Source organism: Lagopus leucura, unplaced genomic scaffold (genome assembly GCF_019238085.1).
Source record: "Lagopus leucura isolate 7727_CA_CO unplaced genomic scaffold, USGS_WTPT01 Super-Scaffold_100030, whole genome shotgun sequence".
Lineage (NCBI taxonomy): Eukaryota > Metazoa > Chordata > Aves > Galliformes > Phasianidae > Lagopus > Lagopus leucura.
In genome coordinates, this window is record NW_024962281.1 from 6,008,420 (window position 1) to 6,026,591 (window position 18,172).

Below are 18,172 nucleotides of genomic sequence, written 5' to 3' on the forward strand. Positions count from 1 at the left end.
TATTCTCTCTTCTGGCCTTCGGAATCTAAATGTGTATCAGCTGAGAGGTGGAAATCCCACCTTTGTATGTGTATCCTGCCAACTGTGGTTTGAAATTGCCAGCTGTTGTCAGCAGTGTTTATAGGGGTTACAGTCAAAATTGACCTCTTACAGTGAGTTTGTCTGTTCAGGATTTTCTGACCCAGCTCTAGATAGCCCACAGGCATGTCACTTACCTCTGCCTTTGACTGCAGCTTCCTTTAATAAAGGAATGGCTTAAATTTGCCCTCCCTTTCCTTGTTGTTTTCCTCATCTTCAGCAGCTTGTTGTAGGATGCAACAGTGAGATTTACTCACTGAGGTACTGGGATAAACGAAGAGACCTGAGGTGAAAAAATGCCATCATCTCTGAAGATCGTAGCTCCTTGATTAAAAATAATAATAATAAAAAAAAATTTAAGAAGTAACAAGCAACAAAATAAATGTTTGAACAGGGTTTGAAATCTGTACAGCGTTGTGATGAGCTGCGTGCACTTCAGTGAATCTTTTTTCCTCTAGTATATAAAGCTCTTGGCTTACATCTCCATCTACTCTTCTCTTATTCTGGCTGGAGCCAGGCACACTAAATAGTGATTAAAGGAAAGATTAAAATTCCATTTTTGTTTGGCGTTTGAACACTGATCGATTCCTTTGGTGGCACGTTAAGTAACAGCATGGTAGACGACAGAAGGGGCTTATTTACAGCAATCTGTCTAAATCCATTTCCAATGTATTGCTTAATATGCCTTTCTACTTTAATTCATTTTCACTTTTTGAAAAAACGAAGAGTGAAAGCAGGCAGGAGATTAGTTTAAGATATTGCTGGAGAAGTAATCACTTGTGTGGTAAACAACTTCCAGTTTTGAAGAAAAAGTGAATGTGTTTGAGCTGAAACAGAAGTTATGGGCTTGCTGTAGGACTTAATGGATGAAATTCAATGGCCTGTGCACTCAGATAGCTTTAATAGCTGATTGTAATAAAGCTTTCAGGCTTTGAAATCTCCTTTCTGCTTTGCTGTTAACAACTGACCACTTCAAAAACAAACAGATTTTTGCAAAATGAGAAGTGAAAGCAGAGCAAAATGGAAAATGGCAAAGTCTGTAGCCTGGCACTTCTGTTTGCTGAGCTGCTTTATATGGACGGAAATGCAGATGCTTAATGTCAATTCACCCTCACCGTAAATAACAGATAACCACAATGTTCGAACAACAGCCGTTGAATTTCATAGCAAAAATGTGGGTAAGGAGGGGATTGTGCTGATGGGTTTTGGACAAAAGTGCTGTGCCTTCTGCTGTGCAATTCGAATTTATGGGTAATGAGGATAAAAGTGAGAAGTGACACAAACTGCAGCACTACAGGTAAGATAAAGCTTTCCACAAATGAGCTGCTTGTTAAAAAATGAAGGCAAAAGTCAGTCCTAGAAACCTGGCTGTGTTTTGCACATTGCTTGGGTATCTCAGTCTAGAGCTTCTGCTGAAAGGATATCATCAAGTTATTTCATTTGCATAAATGAGTCAAATCCCTGCAGCATCCCTGAAGAAAGCCACTAAAAAAGGAAACATTCTGCTCTGTATGTGCTGTGTCTGGATGTCTAGAGCTCAGACATGTAAAATAAAGCTTCCAAAAAAGCACCAATGTCAGCAAAGTGCCCATTGTGGCTGCTGGGGGACTTGGAATTAACGTGCGTGCATTCCCTGTGATGGTGGCATGCTGCTTGTGCTCTTACAGCTGCTCTGCTAATAGCAGTGATGTGGGCACAACAGTTGCAGTCCAGGGGATGGCAAATGTTTGTCATTTGCTCTTTTTTCAGTAGTCTGTTTAAGTTTATTTAGTTTTGTGTGATTTTAGCAAGAGATGCTACGTTAACCACACTGCTTCAAGTGCATGTTCCCTTCAGGGCTGCTCTGATGGTGCTGGGAGGTCTACTGGAGCAAAGACACAGGCATTCATCACTGCAGGCTTCTCAAGTCCCGTGTTTTAATAATGACTTGCCAAACCAATGTGTTAGAAGTTTGCTTACCAGTGATACTGATGAAAGAAATATTCTAAATCCATAGCACTTAGCTGAGTTGTATTGCATTTAGTGCAGCACTTCTCAATTGGATTGATTCATGCTACTTGTCTGCCCAAGGCCAAAACAGCTCCAGAACACAGCCAGTCTGCCTGACCATCTGCAGTATGTCTGTCCTTAAAGGTTTAAAAGGTACTCATGGAAAGATATGCTGATACAAAGATTAGTGTTGTTCATGTGTGTGACTCTTCTGTCTGGCTTCACTTGTGCAGGGCAGGAAGGCTGTATGCACCAGAGGCTGAAGAGCAGGAGATGAGGCATGCTGTGTAGATCACTTTTACTTCCCTGGTGCTGATATGTAGAACTGTCAGTCCTGTAAGTCAGCAGGGAGAGCCCAGTAATGGTCTCTGTGCAGGACTGAGGGATAAATAGCTCATAATCTGTCTCTCGTGCAGAATAGAGGCCAAGCTCTCACAGAATGGCCGTGCGCTGAGGATTATTTAGTGGGGATGAAAAATTAGAACCAGCTCTGGTGGACCAGACAAATGGATTGCTGAACTGTTGCAGGACAGCTGCTTCATTGAGCTGAAAATTTGATATGCTTTATACCAAAAAGAACCAGGCTGCCTCTCCTCCTGTCATGCTGCTCTGTCACAGTTGTCACCCAGACCTGCTCACAATTGCGAGCGTTAGCCAGCGTTCATTGCTTCTGGGAATATGGGGTTGGAGCACCTTCTTGAGCTCTGAACAAGAGGCAGTGGCTTTATGTTGCACTAGGGGAGGTTCAGGTTAGACGTTAGGAAAAACCTCTTGTCCAGCAGAGTGGTGATGCAGTGGCACAGGCTGATCAGGGAGGTGATGGAGTTGCTGTCTCTGGAGGTGTTCAACAACTGTAGAGATGTGGCATTGAGGGTTGTGGTTATGGGCATAGTAGAGGTGGATTGGGGTTGGTCTTGGTGATCTTAGTGATGTTTTCCAATCTTAATGATTCTGTTATCAGAAGAGGAAGTTTGCTTTGCTCTCCCCTTGTTCATCACGTGACACAAATAGAAGTTCCTTAATAGTTGTTGACATTGAGAAGTAGGTGAGTGACTCCTTGTTGGCTGAGTGCCCCTCAGCTCTCCTGCAGGGGAACTAAATCTGAATTGCAGACAGCAGGAAGGGGAATACTCTGAGTCTCTGTGTTAATTAATTGGTATGTGTAGCTGAGTGTCTGCTTTCATGAATGAAACTTGACTTCTGCCAGGTCTGCAAAATGTCTTGCCAGATAAGTTGAGCAACTGACTATAAATCATCATATGATCCTACATTGAAAAAAATCTAGATTTTAAGTCTCTTGCATGGAAAATAAAATACCAAGTAAGTTCTAATAGTTCATAGGGCATCTCTCAATCAGATCGAGCTCTATTACTCATAGACCTCTCATTTATTACCCTTAGTCTGATGATACTGTCAGCACAGCTCATGCTGTTGGTGCACTTCCTCTGCTAAGAATTACCACCCATAAAGAAGTACCCAGAACAGAGCAGACACCTGTGTTCAGCCTCTGTAGTTTATGCTGAAATCTTACCTTAAAGCTGTCTTCACTGGTGGTTTTGTAAGCTAATACACGAAGTGCTGAGCTGGAGTGGAAGAAGTGCTAGCAACCATGGGAAGGGGTGCTCCTATGGGGATAATCCATTAAGCTTCCACAGCAGGGCTCCTCAGAGCTCAGCAGTCAGACTGCAATGAGGTGAGCTCTGTGTGTCTGAAGCCTTACACCTTGAAACAGAAAGGAGATGTCCAGACACCCTACTTTCCCATGAGAAACTTAGACATAGAAGTAGTTTGCAATTTAACTCTGAAAGCAAATGAAATCTGTGCATTAAATGCCAAAGACATCTGATAGCCCTGCAAGGTTACTGTGCCAACTGCTGCTTGGACGGATGGTGGTTTAGTTGGATTGATCTGTTAGAGGGAGACCTGCATCCTTATGCCTGTGAGCAGTGCCTGGCTCTCGCTTTTTCTTTCTGGGAAGTTGTAATGTGTGGAGCTTACTTTGCAGTTCCAGAGTATTTTAAAGGTAAAAAAATAACCAAACACAAAGACCCAACAGTTTTATGTAACTACTTCCTCAGAAAAGATGCTACAAATGACTTGTATCTGTACTTAGCAGCATATTGTAATGTAATTGAAAACCCATTCTTAGAGATTTTCTTTTTTTAGCCTTAAACTCTATTCAACATGCATATATTTCCCTTGGTTTGGGATGTCTGTCTTAGAGAGAGATTGTGATTTTTCTTTCCACACACAGTCATCTGCTTGGTTCTGAATTCACCCCATTTTTCATTTGCCAACTCGTTCCCAAAACACCCATTGCTTTTGAATTTCAGGAACAACATCATGAAAAGAGCAGCTCTAATTGCTTTTAGCTCAGGCTCATGCCTCGTGTAAAATTTGCTTTTAAGTTGAGCAGCAAGAGTCCTAATAAATGACCTTTTAAATCTTATTTTGATTTTATTCAGGTATAGTCGTGTGCTCATTAATAATGATCCTGCAATAGGTCACCCATTAAAGCTTTATTGTTAATTAAATAGGAAGTAAGATGTATTAGATGTTTTCGGAATGAAAATGGGAGTTTTTAATAGATTCTCTGATTAAGAATACTGGTCTGCATACATGATAGTGCACCAGAAAAAAAAAACACCTGCTTAACAGCTATAGATAAAGTACTGTTCTGAGGCATGCAAAGCTTGCTTTCTCCATCTTCCCATTTGGGTTAAAAATGATTTGCTTCAAGTCTGACCTCAAGGGAGATCCATAGTTTCCCCTTACAGGAAGGGAGAGGCTGTTAATAGAAGGTTTTCATTGGTTTTTGTGGTTTTGTAATATATCCAGTCTTCTCTTTAAAAGGCACTGCACATGAGACAAAAGAAAGACCTTTACTTGGGGGACGGACAAAGGAAAAAGGACTGGCATAATAAGGAAGCTATAAGGAGGGACCTTGAGCGCGTGGGTATGTAAGATCACTATAAATATTTTAATACAAATCATAAATTAATTGGATTTTATTTGCTAGACTGAGTGCGGATTGGTATGTTGAACTTCAGAGTTGAGATGATGTTGGCATGATGCAGCAGTTATCGTTGGTTAATCTCAGTTAAAGCCTTCTCCACCAACTCCAAAATAATCATTATGAGGTGAAAGGATGTTAGTAACATCCTGGCGTTTTTAGAATAAGTGCAGAATTGATTTTTAAAAGCTGACTAAAAATCATGGGATTCCAAACCTGGGATATTCAGAAGAGAAAAGGGGTGAGGAAAATGCTGTAGATCATAACATTCAACTTTTATTCTGTAATTCTGGGTTTTATCTTCTATCTTATAAAAGGGTCCATTTTGTATGTTACATCCTTACACTGATGTCTGCAAGGGCTCTGCCTCCTCTGTACAAGAACTCAGCTTTGTTAAATATACACATCCATCTGTGGTGAAAAAAAAGCAACACTGATGAGGTATTTAAACCATATGTATTCTTCCTGCTGTGGAAAAAAAAGAAATACTCTGAAGATCCTTCCTGGCGTTGCTGTAGCCCCTTCATCTGTTTCTGATCCCGGAAGGAAGACTTTAACTTGTACGGTTTTGCACAGCTGAGGTTAACCCAGTGCTGAATATGGCATACAGCACAAAACTAAGGGAGAAATTTTCAAAGGGCTCTAAGATAACTGCTGTCCTTTTGATACACGGGTTAGCCTGTAGCCTGTTAAATGCCAATTAATAGTAACAGTGTGTGTTTACTTTGTCTGTCTATAGGAAATGGAGAACAGGGAAAACCTTACCCGATGACTGATGCAGAGCGAGTGGACCAGGCATACAGGGAAAATGGCTTTAATATCTTCGTGAGCGATAAGATTTCTCTGAATCGTTCCCTTCCAGACATCAGACATCCAAAGTGAGTATACAGTTTGCATTTCCAGAGGTGAAAGTTTACAAGCCCTAATTTACCACGTCTGCAGTGTGCTGGGCTTTTATGTAGTTTTGTGTGTCCAGCACAAGCCTTTCACGGCCAGGGTGCTGTTGGCACTGCTGTCTCATTCATAAAGAACAGTAATTGCAGTGGGAAATGGGGGTGACAAATCAGTTTAAAAATAGTAAAAATAAATAAAAATCACAGAATCACAGAGTTGTAGGGGTTGGAAGGGACTTCTAGAGATCATTGAGAGCAGGCCCGTAAAGCAGATGAGATCTCTTACAATTCCAAAATACTAAACATTACCAAAAACTTGCAGCCCTGCACTGAAGGAACCTTGAACTTAAATAGGGTGCATCTACTTCCATGTTCATCTCTTCTAACATGACAGCTTAGTTCCTGAGTCTACTGACATGGCCAACAATTTTTAGCAACTAATAAGACAGAACTGTTTCTCTCTGCAGCAGAAACTGATGTAGATGTCTGACTTGTTTGACAAATGCCCTAAATGTAGTTGGATGATGGCTTTGTCAGTAAACTCTGTGTGGTTCTTACATTTGCCAGTAGCTGGAAATAACCATGAAATTTTTAGGAGCAAAACAAGACCTGAGTAGCTCTACTCAACTACCAGTGAAGAAAGGACGTTAATTTTTGTACATATCTTCCTCATAAAACTTAACCAGAGTTTGTATAAAGCAGTTCTAGTTGAATACTGACCTTTGAGATCACCTGTTTAATCCTTGTTGATGCGAAGCTGAGATGTATTTTAAACTGTGCACACTTTTTAATCAGAAAGCCTCGTTAGATGTGTGGATGAAAGCTAGTTTTGAATTCAGCAACCTGAATTCGACATCTGCTTTACTCATGAAGTACCATTTCCAAAAATAAGGTTTTAAAATTCATTAGGGCATTCAAGAGATCACCTCTTCAGCTGTCGCAGTGAACCAAGCAAATCCTGCAGCTTGACCTTTCTCAATGCATGCCCACAGACCGGAGGAGCAAGCATAACTCCATGAACGCTTCAGGCACGCAGCTGAAATGTTCAAACATACGGATTGATCAGATGAAGATGCTTTTGGTCAGCTTATATTCAAATTCTGGGAAATAGTTTGAGATTGCTAACCTAAGCTGTGTCTGGCTGCCATTTAAGGGGGCTGCCATGGTTCTGAGGATTTAAGCTGTAGACAATGCAGTATTTCCTCACCTGAAGATTAATAAATTAATTAATGTTCCCCAGCGCTTCACAGAGTTGCTGATTCCTCATTGCTAATTCTGCTATTAAAACTTTTTTAAAATCTGAGACTTCTGACTGTAGTCCCCAGTTAAAATTAATAAGTGAAGTGTCTGAGTCACCAACAACTTAAGCTGTGATTAATGACACTGCTGCAGCTGGTTCTGCTTGATGTTTGACACATCCTTTCCCCCCGTGTGGTGAGTTATAATTGCAGAGGTCTCAAGATGAGGATAAACAGCATGTATGTAATGGATGCTAGGATTAGCTGGGCAGGGAATGGGGTTGCATTTAATGGAGATCTGCAGTAAAGGAATTCACAGCTGAGAAGGTTTGTTTATTCCCTGCCCATTAAAAAAAGATACACTTGAAACGTTTTGTTTCATATTATTTGGGAGCTTGATGAGGGCAATTTATTATGAAGTTTAGCTGAGGTAAAGTCCATAAAGAACGCTATAGAAAGACACGAGCTGTGCTGCAGAGCACTTATTTTACCTTCCTTTTTATGTTTGGTAGGAAAAAATGGAAACTTTGAAGTTCAGAAATGTGCCTGCAGATAGAGGAGAATATAAGCACAAGGTGAACTGGGGCAATAATGTTTCCCTTCAGTGCCTTTGGGGTTTTTAATATTCAGTACTAATTTTGCAGGTTTTGTAAAAACAGTTGTGGATATGATAGCTTGAGAGAAACTCTTTAATAGTTAAACTTCATAGATAAAGTTTCTACTTGCTAAAGTTGGAGAATGAGAATTGCAGTTCAGGAAGGGTTAGAAGAGAACTGGGGGACCTTGTTTCATGTTGTCACAAAATTATAGCTAGCAGCTACCTCCGAAGAAGGTTGATTGCATTGCCAGGGGCTGCATGAAAGCAGTCCATGCAGCTTTATTTTGCATACTGAATCTGTGCATTGCAGCCGTAGCCTGCAAGCTCTTGGCAGCTCCCCAAGACAATTCATTAGACCCATAATAAGCTACTGTCCTTTCATGCAGGCATCACAGTCGCTTCCTGTAACCACAGATTTACTGAGTTTGTGTAACATAGGTGTATCCTTCTCCATTCCCTGGGAAAGGCACCCAGGAGAAAGCTTCCACTGCCAGAGCTGCTTTTGTTCCTATCTGCCCTTCCTGGAATGGGGAGGGGATTGCCTGCATGCAAGTGCTCTGCTATGCGTGTGCTAAAAGCCTGGTCTGCAAAGCTGTAGTGCATGCTGTGCAACAGGCGGTGCTGTGGCAGGGCAGGGAATAGAGCATGGCCTCCCTTTACTGCTAGCCACCATGCTAGCATTACCATTTAAGTGCTAAAAATCTCAGTTCGTGCTCTCAGCACTGTCTGTTTTGCACTGAACATGTGGGGTAATTTTAACTGCAGTTGTTCATCAAATGGCCTTGTACCTCACCTGTTCAGCAAAGTTCAGACTCCACTCTGAGGGCCACACCTGCAGGAGAATAAACTCTGTACTTAATACTGTTGTCTGGATGTTTTTCATGGGGCTATCTTGAAAACACACCCACAGGATGAGGCAGCATTATTCCTGTTTCAGTGTTAAGGGAGACTAATGGTCTGGGGCAGTGCCCATAAAGCCAAGGGGTCTGTGGGGACCCTTTAGACCTGAATCTCTGGCCCTATCCAAATCCTGCAGTGCTTTGGATTCAAAGGCCAACTTTCTTGCTTTGATTTGCTAACGCTGAGTGTCAAATTAGAACTGCTAAAACAAGACTGGCTACTTAAGAAAAATAGCATTTGAATAATTTACCCAGGATGACAAAGGAAGCCTTGTGTCGAAGTTGGAGATCGATCTGTTACGAGGGAAGTAGGTTTATTTATCGAGCAGTTCTTTTCTTGTGATTATCCTGTCTCTTCCATCTATTGTTCATAATGTTTTCTATTTCTACAGCTCTTTAGGGAAGGTGCTGTTAGACAAGATCCTTACTTTCTTTACGTTCCATTTGAAATTTTTGGATGATGGCTATATGTGTGATTAGAATTATTTACTTCCCTGAAATCTGGGATTAAGTATGCTAAACCTGTGTATTAAGAGAGCTTAAAACAGATGCATTCAACTTCTGGAATGACTTCAGAAAATCCTCTTCCTAATGATCTTGGAGGTGTGAGAACTGGAAAAAGAAGTATTGCAGAATGCTGTACCTTAGGCTATAATGGGAATTTCCTTTAAAAGCAGTTTCAGTACTTAACAGATCTCTTTGACTTTCTGAATTGCTAAATATCACTTACTGGCCATTAAAAGTCACTATTTCATAAGGAATGGGTTTTTTTTTGGCAAGGCAAACTGGAACAGGTCAACTTTGTCTCGAAGAAGTCCTTTTTCAGGCACCCTGCATCGTTCTGGGGAATAGAGGATGAACTGAGTTGCCTGATGGTGATTAATATGGAAGTGCTAGTGTTTTTTGGCACTGCCTCCTGACCTTATTCTGTATCCAGCTGCAAGAATAAGCTGTACCTGGAGAAGCTGCCAAACACCAGCGTGATAATTCCATTCCACAATGAAGGATGGTCCTCCCTGCTCCGGACAGTGCACAGCGTTCTGAACCGCTCCCCTCCTGAGCTGATAGCAGAGATAGTGCTGGTGGATGACTTCAGTGACAGAGGTATGACGATTTGCATGTAACATCTCCATCTATTATTATCTGCCTATGCTTATCTGCCAAAGGGATCAATGAACTTGCAAATATTTGTGTGCTTAAGGTAACTGAGTGCTTTCTTCCTTGCCAACAGTGGAGCTCAGGTAAATCTTGCTCCGATATAACTGAAAGTCCAAAAGTTCAGCAAAAAAATCGTGTCTCAAGTTCAGTTTGTACTGTTTTAACTCCTGGCATGGGCTGTCCTGCATTTTGGACAGTATGAAGGAACCAGACAATTAAGCAAGCAAATCAGAAACAAGGACTGAAGGGAAACAGCTCACTCCTCAGATCTTGCACTTTCTTCTAGACTCAGAAAATGAAAGAAGCCTGGATAAGAGGTCTCTACCTTGGACTATCTGAGATTCCTGGCTTTTTTTCCCCAAGTATTGTGCCTCTGGAAAGTAAATCTGCAGCATCCAAAGCCTTGACTGCTTTCCCTTGCTGACATGCAGTGCGAAACAGGGAGAGTACTGTCAAGAAAAGAGCATTTGTTTTGGATTGGATTCAGTGTGAACACATATCATCTCTGGCATGAGAAATTACCATAGATGGAAGAACCATTGTTAATTGTCATAGCGGTGTATACATGTAGTTGCTGGATGTATTTAATCTGCAGTAGAAAGGCAAGATATCTTTTTTTCTCTGAACCATTTATGTGCTGCGTGATTTAAATTAAATTAATTTATATATTAAAGCAAAACACATGCAGTGTGCACTCCTGCTAAAGAGGGGGAAAAAAGCAATCAAACGGGAGGAATGAATGTCTGTCCTGTAGACACTGCTTGTTTGAGAGCACATGGAATTTGGAAGCCCTGTGAAGCAGCTGGTCCTCCTGTGTTAAAGAGGGTACAGTGATTTTTAGAGGATTACGGTCAGATCCAGCAAATCTGTTTTCTCCATTAAAATTACTACGACTGTTTAGATTCTTTACAGACTGCAGAGCTTGAGTCCTGCTCCTGAGATTATGCAACTAATCAAAAAGAACTCTATAGGGACGCTAAAGGATACAGCTTCAAAATTTGGACATGTAGGAAATTCCTAAAATGAGCTTGGAAACAAGCTAGTGAGTATTTTGTGTTCTGACCTATATTGACTGCGAAATAAGCACTGCCCGATAGCTACAGTATTTGTTCTAAAGTATATCTCTAATTAGTTTGTAAGTAAGGCATGCTGATTTGAACAAATCAATCAGTTGTATGAATTAAGTATTTCTTCAGAGGATTTTCAAACTAAGCTGGGGGAAGAATACCCTCCCAACAAGGTCTCTTTATTGCTACTTGGTCTAGAAGCAAATTAGTAAAGCTCATGCTGTAACCACACCAGAGTTGTACAAACACGTTTCTTATGGGACGAGTGGAAGTAGTGAAATCTGTTTTCCTGTGCATCTGTTTTCCTTGTTCTCTAGAAGTGCCCATCTGACCAGCTGACAGAGCACTTCTCTGGCTCTCTCGTTTCTCTCCCCATCAGACTGCACACGTGCTGTTTGTCCAGCTTGCCTTTGCTCTGTTCCACCTGCCTCTGCTAGCTCCTCTCCATCAGTCATCCATCTTTCATACAAAGAAATGGCTGAGATTAATTTGTGCAGCAGCTATTTACAGATGGGTACAAAAGACTGCTGGTGTTGGACAGTGAGGTGAATTGTAAAGGGAAGAGAACGAGACACAGACAGCATGCTAATAAAAACCTTTCTGAAACCAATGTTTTCCTGCTAGCTCAGTTGATCTGGCCATGTTGGGACAATTACTGGTTAGGATGAAACATTTTTCCTTCCCTGCTGTCAGTCTGTATCTGCACTGTGGCGTTTCCTGCTGGCTGCTTCTCCTTTTCCAGCAGGCAGTGTTCTCCCCTAGCTGCACCGCTGTTGCTTTCCCACATTCCTCCTGGAGTTTAAATAGCTCCTCAGTCTTCAAGAGGCAAGAGTGCTAAATCCTAAATGCATTACCTTGATTTGAAAGGTTACTGGTTATAAATTTGTTTTTAATTTATCCATGGTAAGTGTTTCAAAAAAAATAATCACCTTTCTTTAACCCATGGCCTGAGAATAGATAATTTAACACCTCAAACTGAACTGCTCCAGGAAATCTTTTACTTCACCTATTGTGTATTCGAGGAAGGCCGCATTCTTGGATTTGGACTGTTAGACCACCATTCTGGTTATTTATCTCCTGATTAAATTGGGCAGAGAATAAAGACCACATCTCTGAGCAGATGATACCATCACTGCTGTGCCACAGAATCGGTGAGCAGTTAATAGTGAGGAGAGATTTCTCAGTTTTCTTTGAAAATCTCAAATGGTTGCTCTGCTGCATTGTCTGCAGAGTGGAATGCTGTGCTTCTCTTTCAGTTGGTTTTCCCACAGATTTGTAACAGTCTTTGTTCAAAAATTATAGAACCGTTGTTGAGCACGGTGATAGCTAGGAGCCTGATGGAGATCAGAGAGGCAATAGTAAGAACAGTAAATGTCAGCTTCTTCCCAAAGAGATCAGTAAACAGTCATAATGAACTCCAGTGAATAGCAGAAAATGAAAAGAAAAAAAACCTTAATCATTTTTTTATCGAGAGATAAACCCAACAAGATGAAATATCTGATGCTCAGTGCTGTACCTCCTGGTGCCCTTTCACTTGAGGGCTGTATAAAGAGACCTAGCACCTTAATAACTCTTTAAAAGACTAACCCCCAAAAACCTGGCTATCTCCAGCTAGGAAACCATATTCTTCTCACTGGCATTTCTCGTGGCTCACCTGTGTTGGGTTAAACACACTGGATTTTGCACTGGATTTTGCCCATCTGCCCTTGAGGCCCTGCTGATGGTGTCACTCTCCTGTTCCGCTGTTGCAGAGCAGTGTTGTGTTGTGCAGTGTTGTGTTGTACCACACTGGACTATGTAGTACCAGTCCATCAGCATCTTTCATCTATGCATCTGATCAGCTCTCAAACATGGGGGATATTTCACCAGAAGAGTAAAGAGGACTTAACTAATAATAGCTAAAGAACAGATATGGAAACCTGACTTCTAAGCACATGATTTTGACTGATGTTACTTTTGTAAGGTTTTTTTTATCAGTTTTCAAGCAAGAAATTTTTGGTTTGGTTATGAAGAGAGTTGAGAAGTCAGCTAATAAAGTGACAGGAGAGTGAAGATGGATTTCTGGGTTAGTTGGTGGATGCTGTGTTCTGCAGCATACCTGAAAGGCAGCTGCACAGCTTTCATTACTGGAGTTCTTGGGCAGATGAATCATCTTCTGGAAGTGTCAACAGCCATTTATTTCTTGATTTGCTTGAGACACAACTCTGCGACTTTTAACAATAAACATTTTTCAGCCAGAAGACGGCCCTGATGACAGCAAATCTTAACAGCAAGCAACCAAAGCTTACCCAATTGTGTTTTTGAAATATTTCCTTTGCTTTCTGTTTGAGAAAGCTGAATGTGCTGGAGCAACTTACTGTATGGCATTATTTTTGGATGTCTCTTACACAGTGATCAAAATCTGGTCTTATTTCAAACTTAAAGCTGAATCCCATATCAGCCACGTTGCTCTGGGAAGGTCTGGCTGTCTGTGGGATCAGTCTAATGATGGTTGATGATGGTCTTAGTGGTCTTTTCCAACCTTAATGATGCTACGGTTCTATGATTCTGATGCAGTGCTGCAGTGGCACCCAGCCTGCTTTGAGCAGCAAGCCATTGCTGTCTCCAGCAGTTCTTTAGCACATCACTCCTGTTAGGTTAGACAGACCCTTGTCTTCATAATCTGGCTGGGTTGGTTCAATAAGAAGCTGCTTTCTAGCGTGTGCCGTTGGTCACAGCAGAGGAAATGTTCTGGGTGTATATCTACTTTCTCCTATTAGTCTCTGATAGGAATTTAGCATTCCCAACAAGGCTGCTATAATAGCATGTACTTTTCTTCCACACAAACTTTGTGGGGACATAAGGAGTTCATTCTTCTGACCATAAGCATTTCAAAGCAATGGGAAGGTTTAAATGTGGAAAAGAGTACGGGTTATATTGAACAGAGGGAGGCACCAATTCAGTAGCTATTTTTGGAGAGGAAGAATGAGCCTGCCTGACATTGTCTGCCTCTTTCTGCATCCTGCTGAGAACTGCTAAAGACCCACGGACTGACCTCAGCTGGTTCAGGATGCACCCTTCTGGATAAGTAGAAACCAGAAATGCAATACATATAAATTATTACTAGAATTCTGGATCATAAAAATGGTTAGCTGTGGCAGTCCTGTGTGGATTTGTGGCTTCGCATTTCATTTCTAAAACTATTCTTTAGTGTTGAGCACAGTTAAATGAAGGCTTTTCATACGCTGTCTTGCAGGGTACTAATTATATCCCTCTGAGCTTGTTGTTACCAGAATTGCTCGAAGTAAACTAAAATGCTTTTTGTATGTATATCGGCATTCTCCTGGGGATTGTCAGATGTGAAACTTGTTTGATTTTGATTATTTAATTATAATGCTGTTGAGTGGCGTGTGAGTTCCATTATATCATAGCAATGGGAGGAGGGAAAGAGAAGTTGAAATGCAGGTCAGTTTGTATCGACTGTAGCCTTTTATTATTGCTAGTGGGCAATGAATACCAGGCAGGCAGTTTGTGATGCCTCAGGGGCTGCTTCAGTTCCTAGGTGAACAATCTGAATCTGTGGTTGTGAGAAATCAAGCTGTTCATCTCAAGTGTCTGCCTTGTGCAAAATGGGTTGTTGATCTCCCATCTAATCCTTGCAGCTTGCAAATGTAGAGCTGCCCTTGTCTCTCACTACATGAATGAACAGCCTTCAGCAAAAAGAACAAAGGGCAGAGGATGGCGAATTTTGTCTTTGCAGGATTCTTGTCTAAATGTTCTTCTGCTTTGCACCTGATACATATTTAGTAGCTCTCTGCTGCACAAGAACGTCAGGTATAACACTACCACTGGGTGAAAGGCTGAAGTGAAACCGTCCTCTCTCGTGACTGTTTTGGAGAAGAGGTGGCTTTGAGATGGAGGCTAGACTGGGACACTTACAGAATCGCAGAGTAATTGAGGTTGGAAACACCACCTAGAGATCATCTCATCTGCCTCCCGGTGCTCACCTGCAGCAGATTGTTCAAGCTCTTACGTTTCGAAAATCTCCAGGGACAGAGACTCTATAATCTCTCTGGGGAACCTCTTCTACTGTTCAGTTGATCTTATGGTAACTTTGTGGGGGGAAAAAAAAAAAATTAAGAATAAGAAGCCACAAGCATCAGGTTGGAAATCTTATTTAAGCAGTATCTGTATTTCCTGTCTTCCAGTTTGTGCCCAAGGTCTCCCAGGTCTTTTTCTACACAGCTGCTTTCCAGTCCCCGGTCAACACATGAGGTTACTCCTCCCCGTGTTTGGGAATTGGCATTTCAGTTTGTTGAACTTCATGGGCTTGCTCTTTGCAGTTTCTCTAGCCTGTCAAAATTTCTTTGAGTGGTGCATCGACCATGCCTCCCAAGTTTGTATCACCTGCAAAACCTCACAGGCTTCATACAGTTCTTTTATTGAGGTCATGGATGAAGATGTTCAGTGATGACAAATGAATGATGATATTTCATCCATTTGTCCACTAGGACATTGTGAAAGGCAACATTGCAAGCAATACGCCTTTTTTATAGGTAAGAAAATCTCCAAAGTGAGGGAACCCAAATGTGTTGGGAGAGTAGACCTACCAGAATGGGCTGCTCAAACACATTATATGCCCGTGTGCCCCAGCTGCCTTCTTGAGTCACCAAAAGGCACAACAGGGGAGCCTAGCATCTCCGAGAATTGATGACGTGGTCTGCATTAGTATGATTATTTGGTACAAACTGACTTTCCTTTAACATTAAAGCAGTCATGTTTGTACCTTTTCACCCTTTGTAGCAATTGAAAATCTTAAATTATTCGAGTCATCCTCCCTGTGTGCTGGGAGGTGGTGACAATTGCTGAATGTCAGTTACAAGAAGCATCTTGGCGTGTACTTGGGGTTAGCTGTGAGTAGAACACAATCTGCACACCACACAGGTGGTTCAGAAGTGCTTTGGATATATCTTATTTTACAGTCTAGCTTGACACAAATCAGCGATTGTGACTAAGTGCTTAAATTTCATATGCATCACTTTCTTCTATTTGGTTATTTGCATATTGCCTGACAGCTCGTTCTTACTCATTTTTAAGGCTGCTTTTGTATAAATGACAGTGTTTTAGAACAAGTGTTGTCCCTTGTTGAAGGATGAGAACTGCACATCAGTCATCTCTAAGGCACACATTATATGCAAAGCACTGTGTTGATACAGCAGTGATGTTGAATGTGGCAGCACTGAAAATACTGCAGTCTCCAAACATCAGGATTGCTCTGGAAGTGTTAACTCAGCTCTGGGCTGTCTGCCTCACAGCACTATACGTGTGTGTACTGTGGCAATGCAGAAAGGCTTAACATCCTCCTTGCAGTAAATAGTCAAAATCTGCTCCTGGGACTGAAAGGCATTAACAATTTCAGCTGAATTTAATGTGTGTAATGCAGAATGACAATGATGTTTTCAAAATCAACCTTCGGACTTCAGGTTTAAAAAAAAAAAGAAAGAAAAACAGCACTGTATTTTAGGAGGTAGCGTGCACATGTAGACATATTTAGTTTTGAGAACATTTTCTTTATAAGCAGGACGCATGGGGTGTTATTTTCCCCTGGGGGAGGTCATTAGGGAGGTTCCAGGTTACAGTTTTGTCTTTCTTCCACCGCTGCCCTGTTTCCTTTGGCTTTATTTTTTGAAAACAGGTTAGAAGTCCTGGATGTCTTTGTTCATCCATTTTTTATTTTTCTGTCCCCATCTTACTTGCTTTTTGCTTAGTTGTAGGTTTTATTGCAGCAGGACTTTATGCAATAAGTATTAGAACTGCAGTTTTTACATTGGGAAGACTCCTCTAGGTGCTGTGAGTCTGGAATGCAGCCTGTGGGCACCGCTTAGCTCTGGAAAGCAGCACAAGACTTCTAGGGCTTCCAGTAATGGTGTCCAAGGAGTGTTTCCTGTTGGCAGCGCCATCTATTTTTACCTCTAGCAAAATCTATTTCCATTCTGTCCTTTCCACTTGTAGGGTTGCTGTCCCACACTTTTCTTCAGCTTGCTTGAAAGTTTACCACTGGGAGTTCGGGAGCTTATCTGTTCCCCGAGTGCCAGAGGCAGGCACAGCCAAATCTCCTTTTCCCCTTTTACAGATAAATCCCTGTGACTTTTTAAATCTCTCCTCATATTGCAGCTCGAGTAATTCTGGGGGAGGCCATGTGGGATAATCCGAATGGAAAAACAAATGTGGGTAAGGCTACTTGGCTGAGCCACATGCTGGTCTGAAGGGCATGAGTCACTAAGCACAGCGTATTGAAAGGAACAGGCAAGGGGTGATTAACGTGTCATTTGCTGCAGCATCAGGTATGTAGCAAATACAACTCTTGTTCCATTAACCATATCTGCCAGGCTTTAATTGAAAGAAATCATGCTCTTAGCATCTGAAATAAAAGAAAGGGTTTAAAACCTGAATTCTTCTTGATCTTTAAATGGAACAGGAAAGGATTTATGCAGCTAAAGAGATTATCTTTTCATCTTTAGGCACATGCATTGTAAAAGTCTTTTTTTTTCCCTCTTAAATGCACGAAAGTGCATCTGGTGAGTACATCTCTGAAATAGTGACTGTGCTTAGGACAAAGTGGTGACAGTTTTTCTTACTGAATTTTGAATATGATTCTTTTAAAGCTTTTAACCTTCAGGTATTGAGGGGGAGGCGGGGAACAACAAACTTTTCTTAGGCAACTGATTTCCCACAACCTTTTCTTAAGTGATTCGTTGAAGTTAAATAGAAGTTGTGATTACCTATAGTCTCAAACAACTTATGAAAGGATTATTTTTGTAAATTAAGTTCTTGCCCTTAGCATTCACTGCAGATCATCTCAGATTTGCTTAGTTTTTCATAACGGCTTTGAAAATGGCTGTTAGTGAGAATCTCCCCTTGGGTGTGTGGTGGCAGGTTGGTCTTTATAAGTGTAGAGACTTGGAAGTCTGAGGAAAAATGTACTTCATTCTTTCATTGGAATAGAAGGTTTATCACAAATCTGCTCAGCTTCTTGCTGATGCTTGTTGTGTGAGCATGGTCACTTGTCCTGTAGTTTAACAGCAGTGCAGAGCATCACAGTGTAAGCAGCCATGGCCAAGTTCTAAGGCTGTCACTGATACCTGTGTGATTTTTCCAGGTGGGATGTGACTTGAGTTTGTGGATGGCACTCATTGAGATAGTGGCAAAAACATTAAAAGAGAAAGAGGATTTGGGCTCCTGAGTGGTTGTGACCCACAG

The 18,172-nt window shown here is 41.4% G+C and overlaps 1 protein-coding gene across 3 annotated transcripts in view; it reads left to right on the plus strand.

Moving 5' to 3' along the window:
* Positions 1-18,172, plus strand: part of GALNT10 (polypeptide N-acetylgalactosaminyltransferase 10) — an 83,288-nt gene that overhangs the window by 36,196 nt on the left and 28,920 nt on the right. For all 3 annotated transcript variants that reach the window (XM_042881491.1, XM_042881492.1, XM_042881493.1), the window contains exons 2-4: positions 4,921-5,023; positions 5,820-5,958; positions 9,646-9,812. In XM_042881491.1, coding sequence (XP_042737425.1) covers positions 4,921-5,023; positions 5,820-5,958; positions 9,646-9,812 — 409 coding nt within the window. The remainder of the gene's footprint in view (positions 1-4,920; positions 5,024-5,819; positions 5,959-9,645; positions 9,813-18,172) is intronic.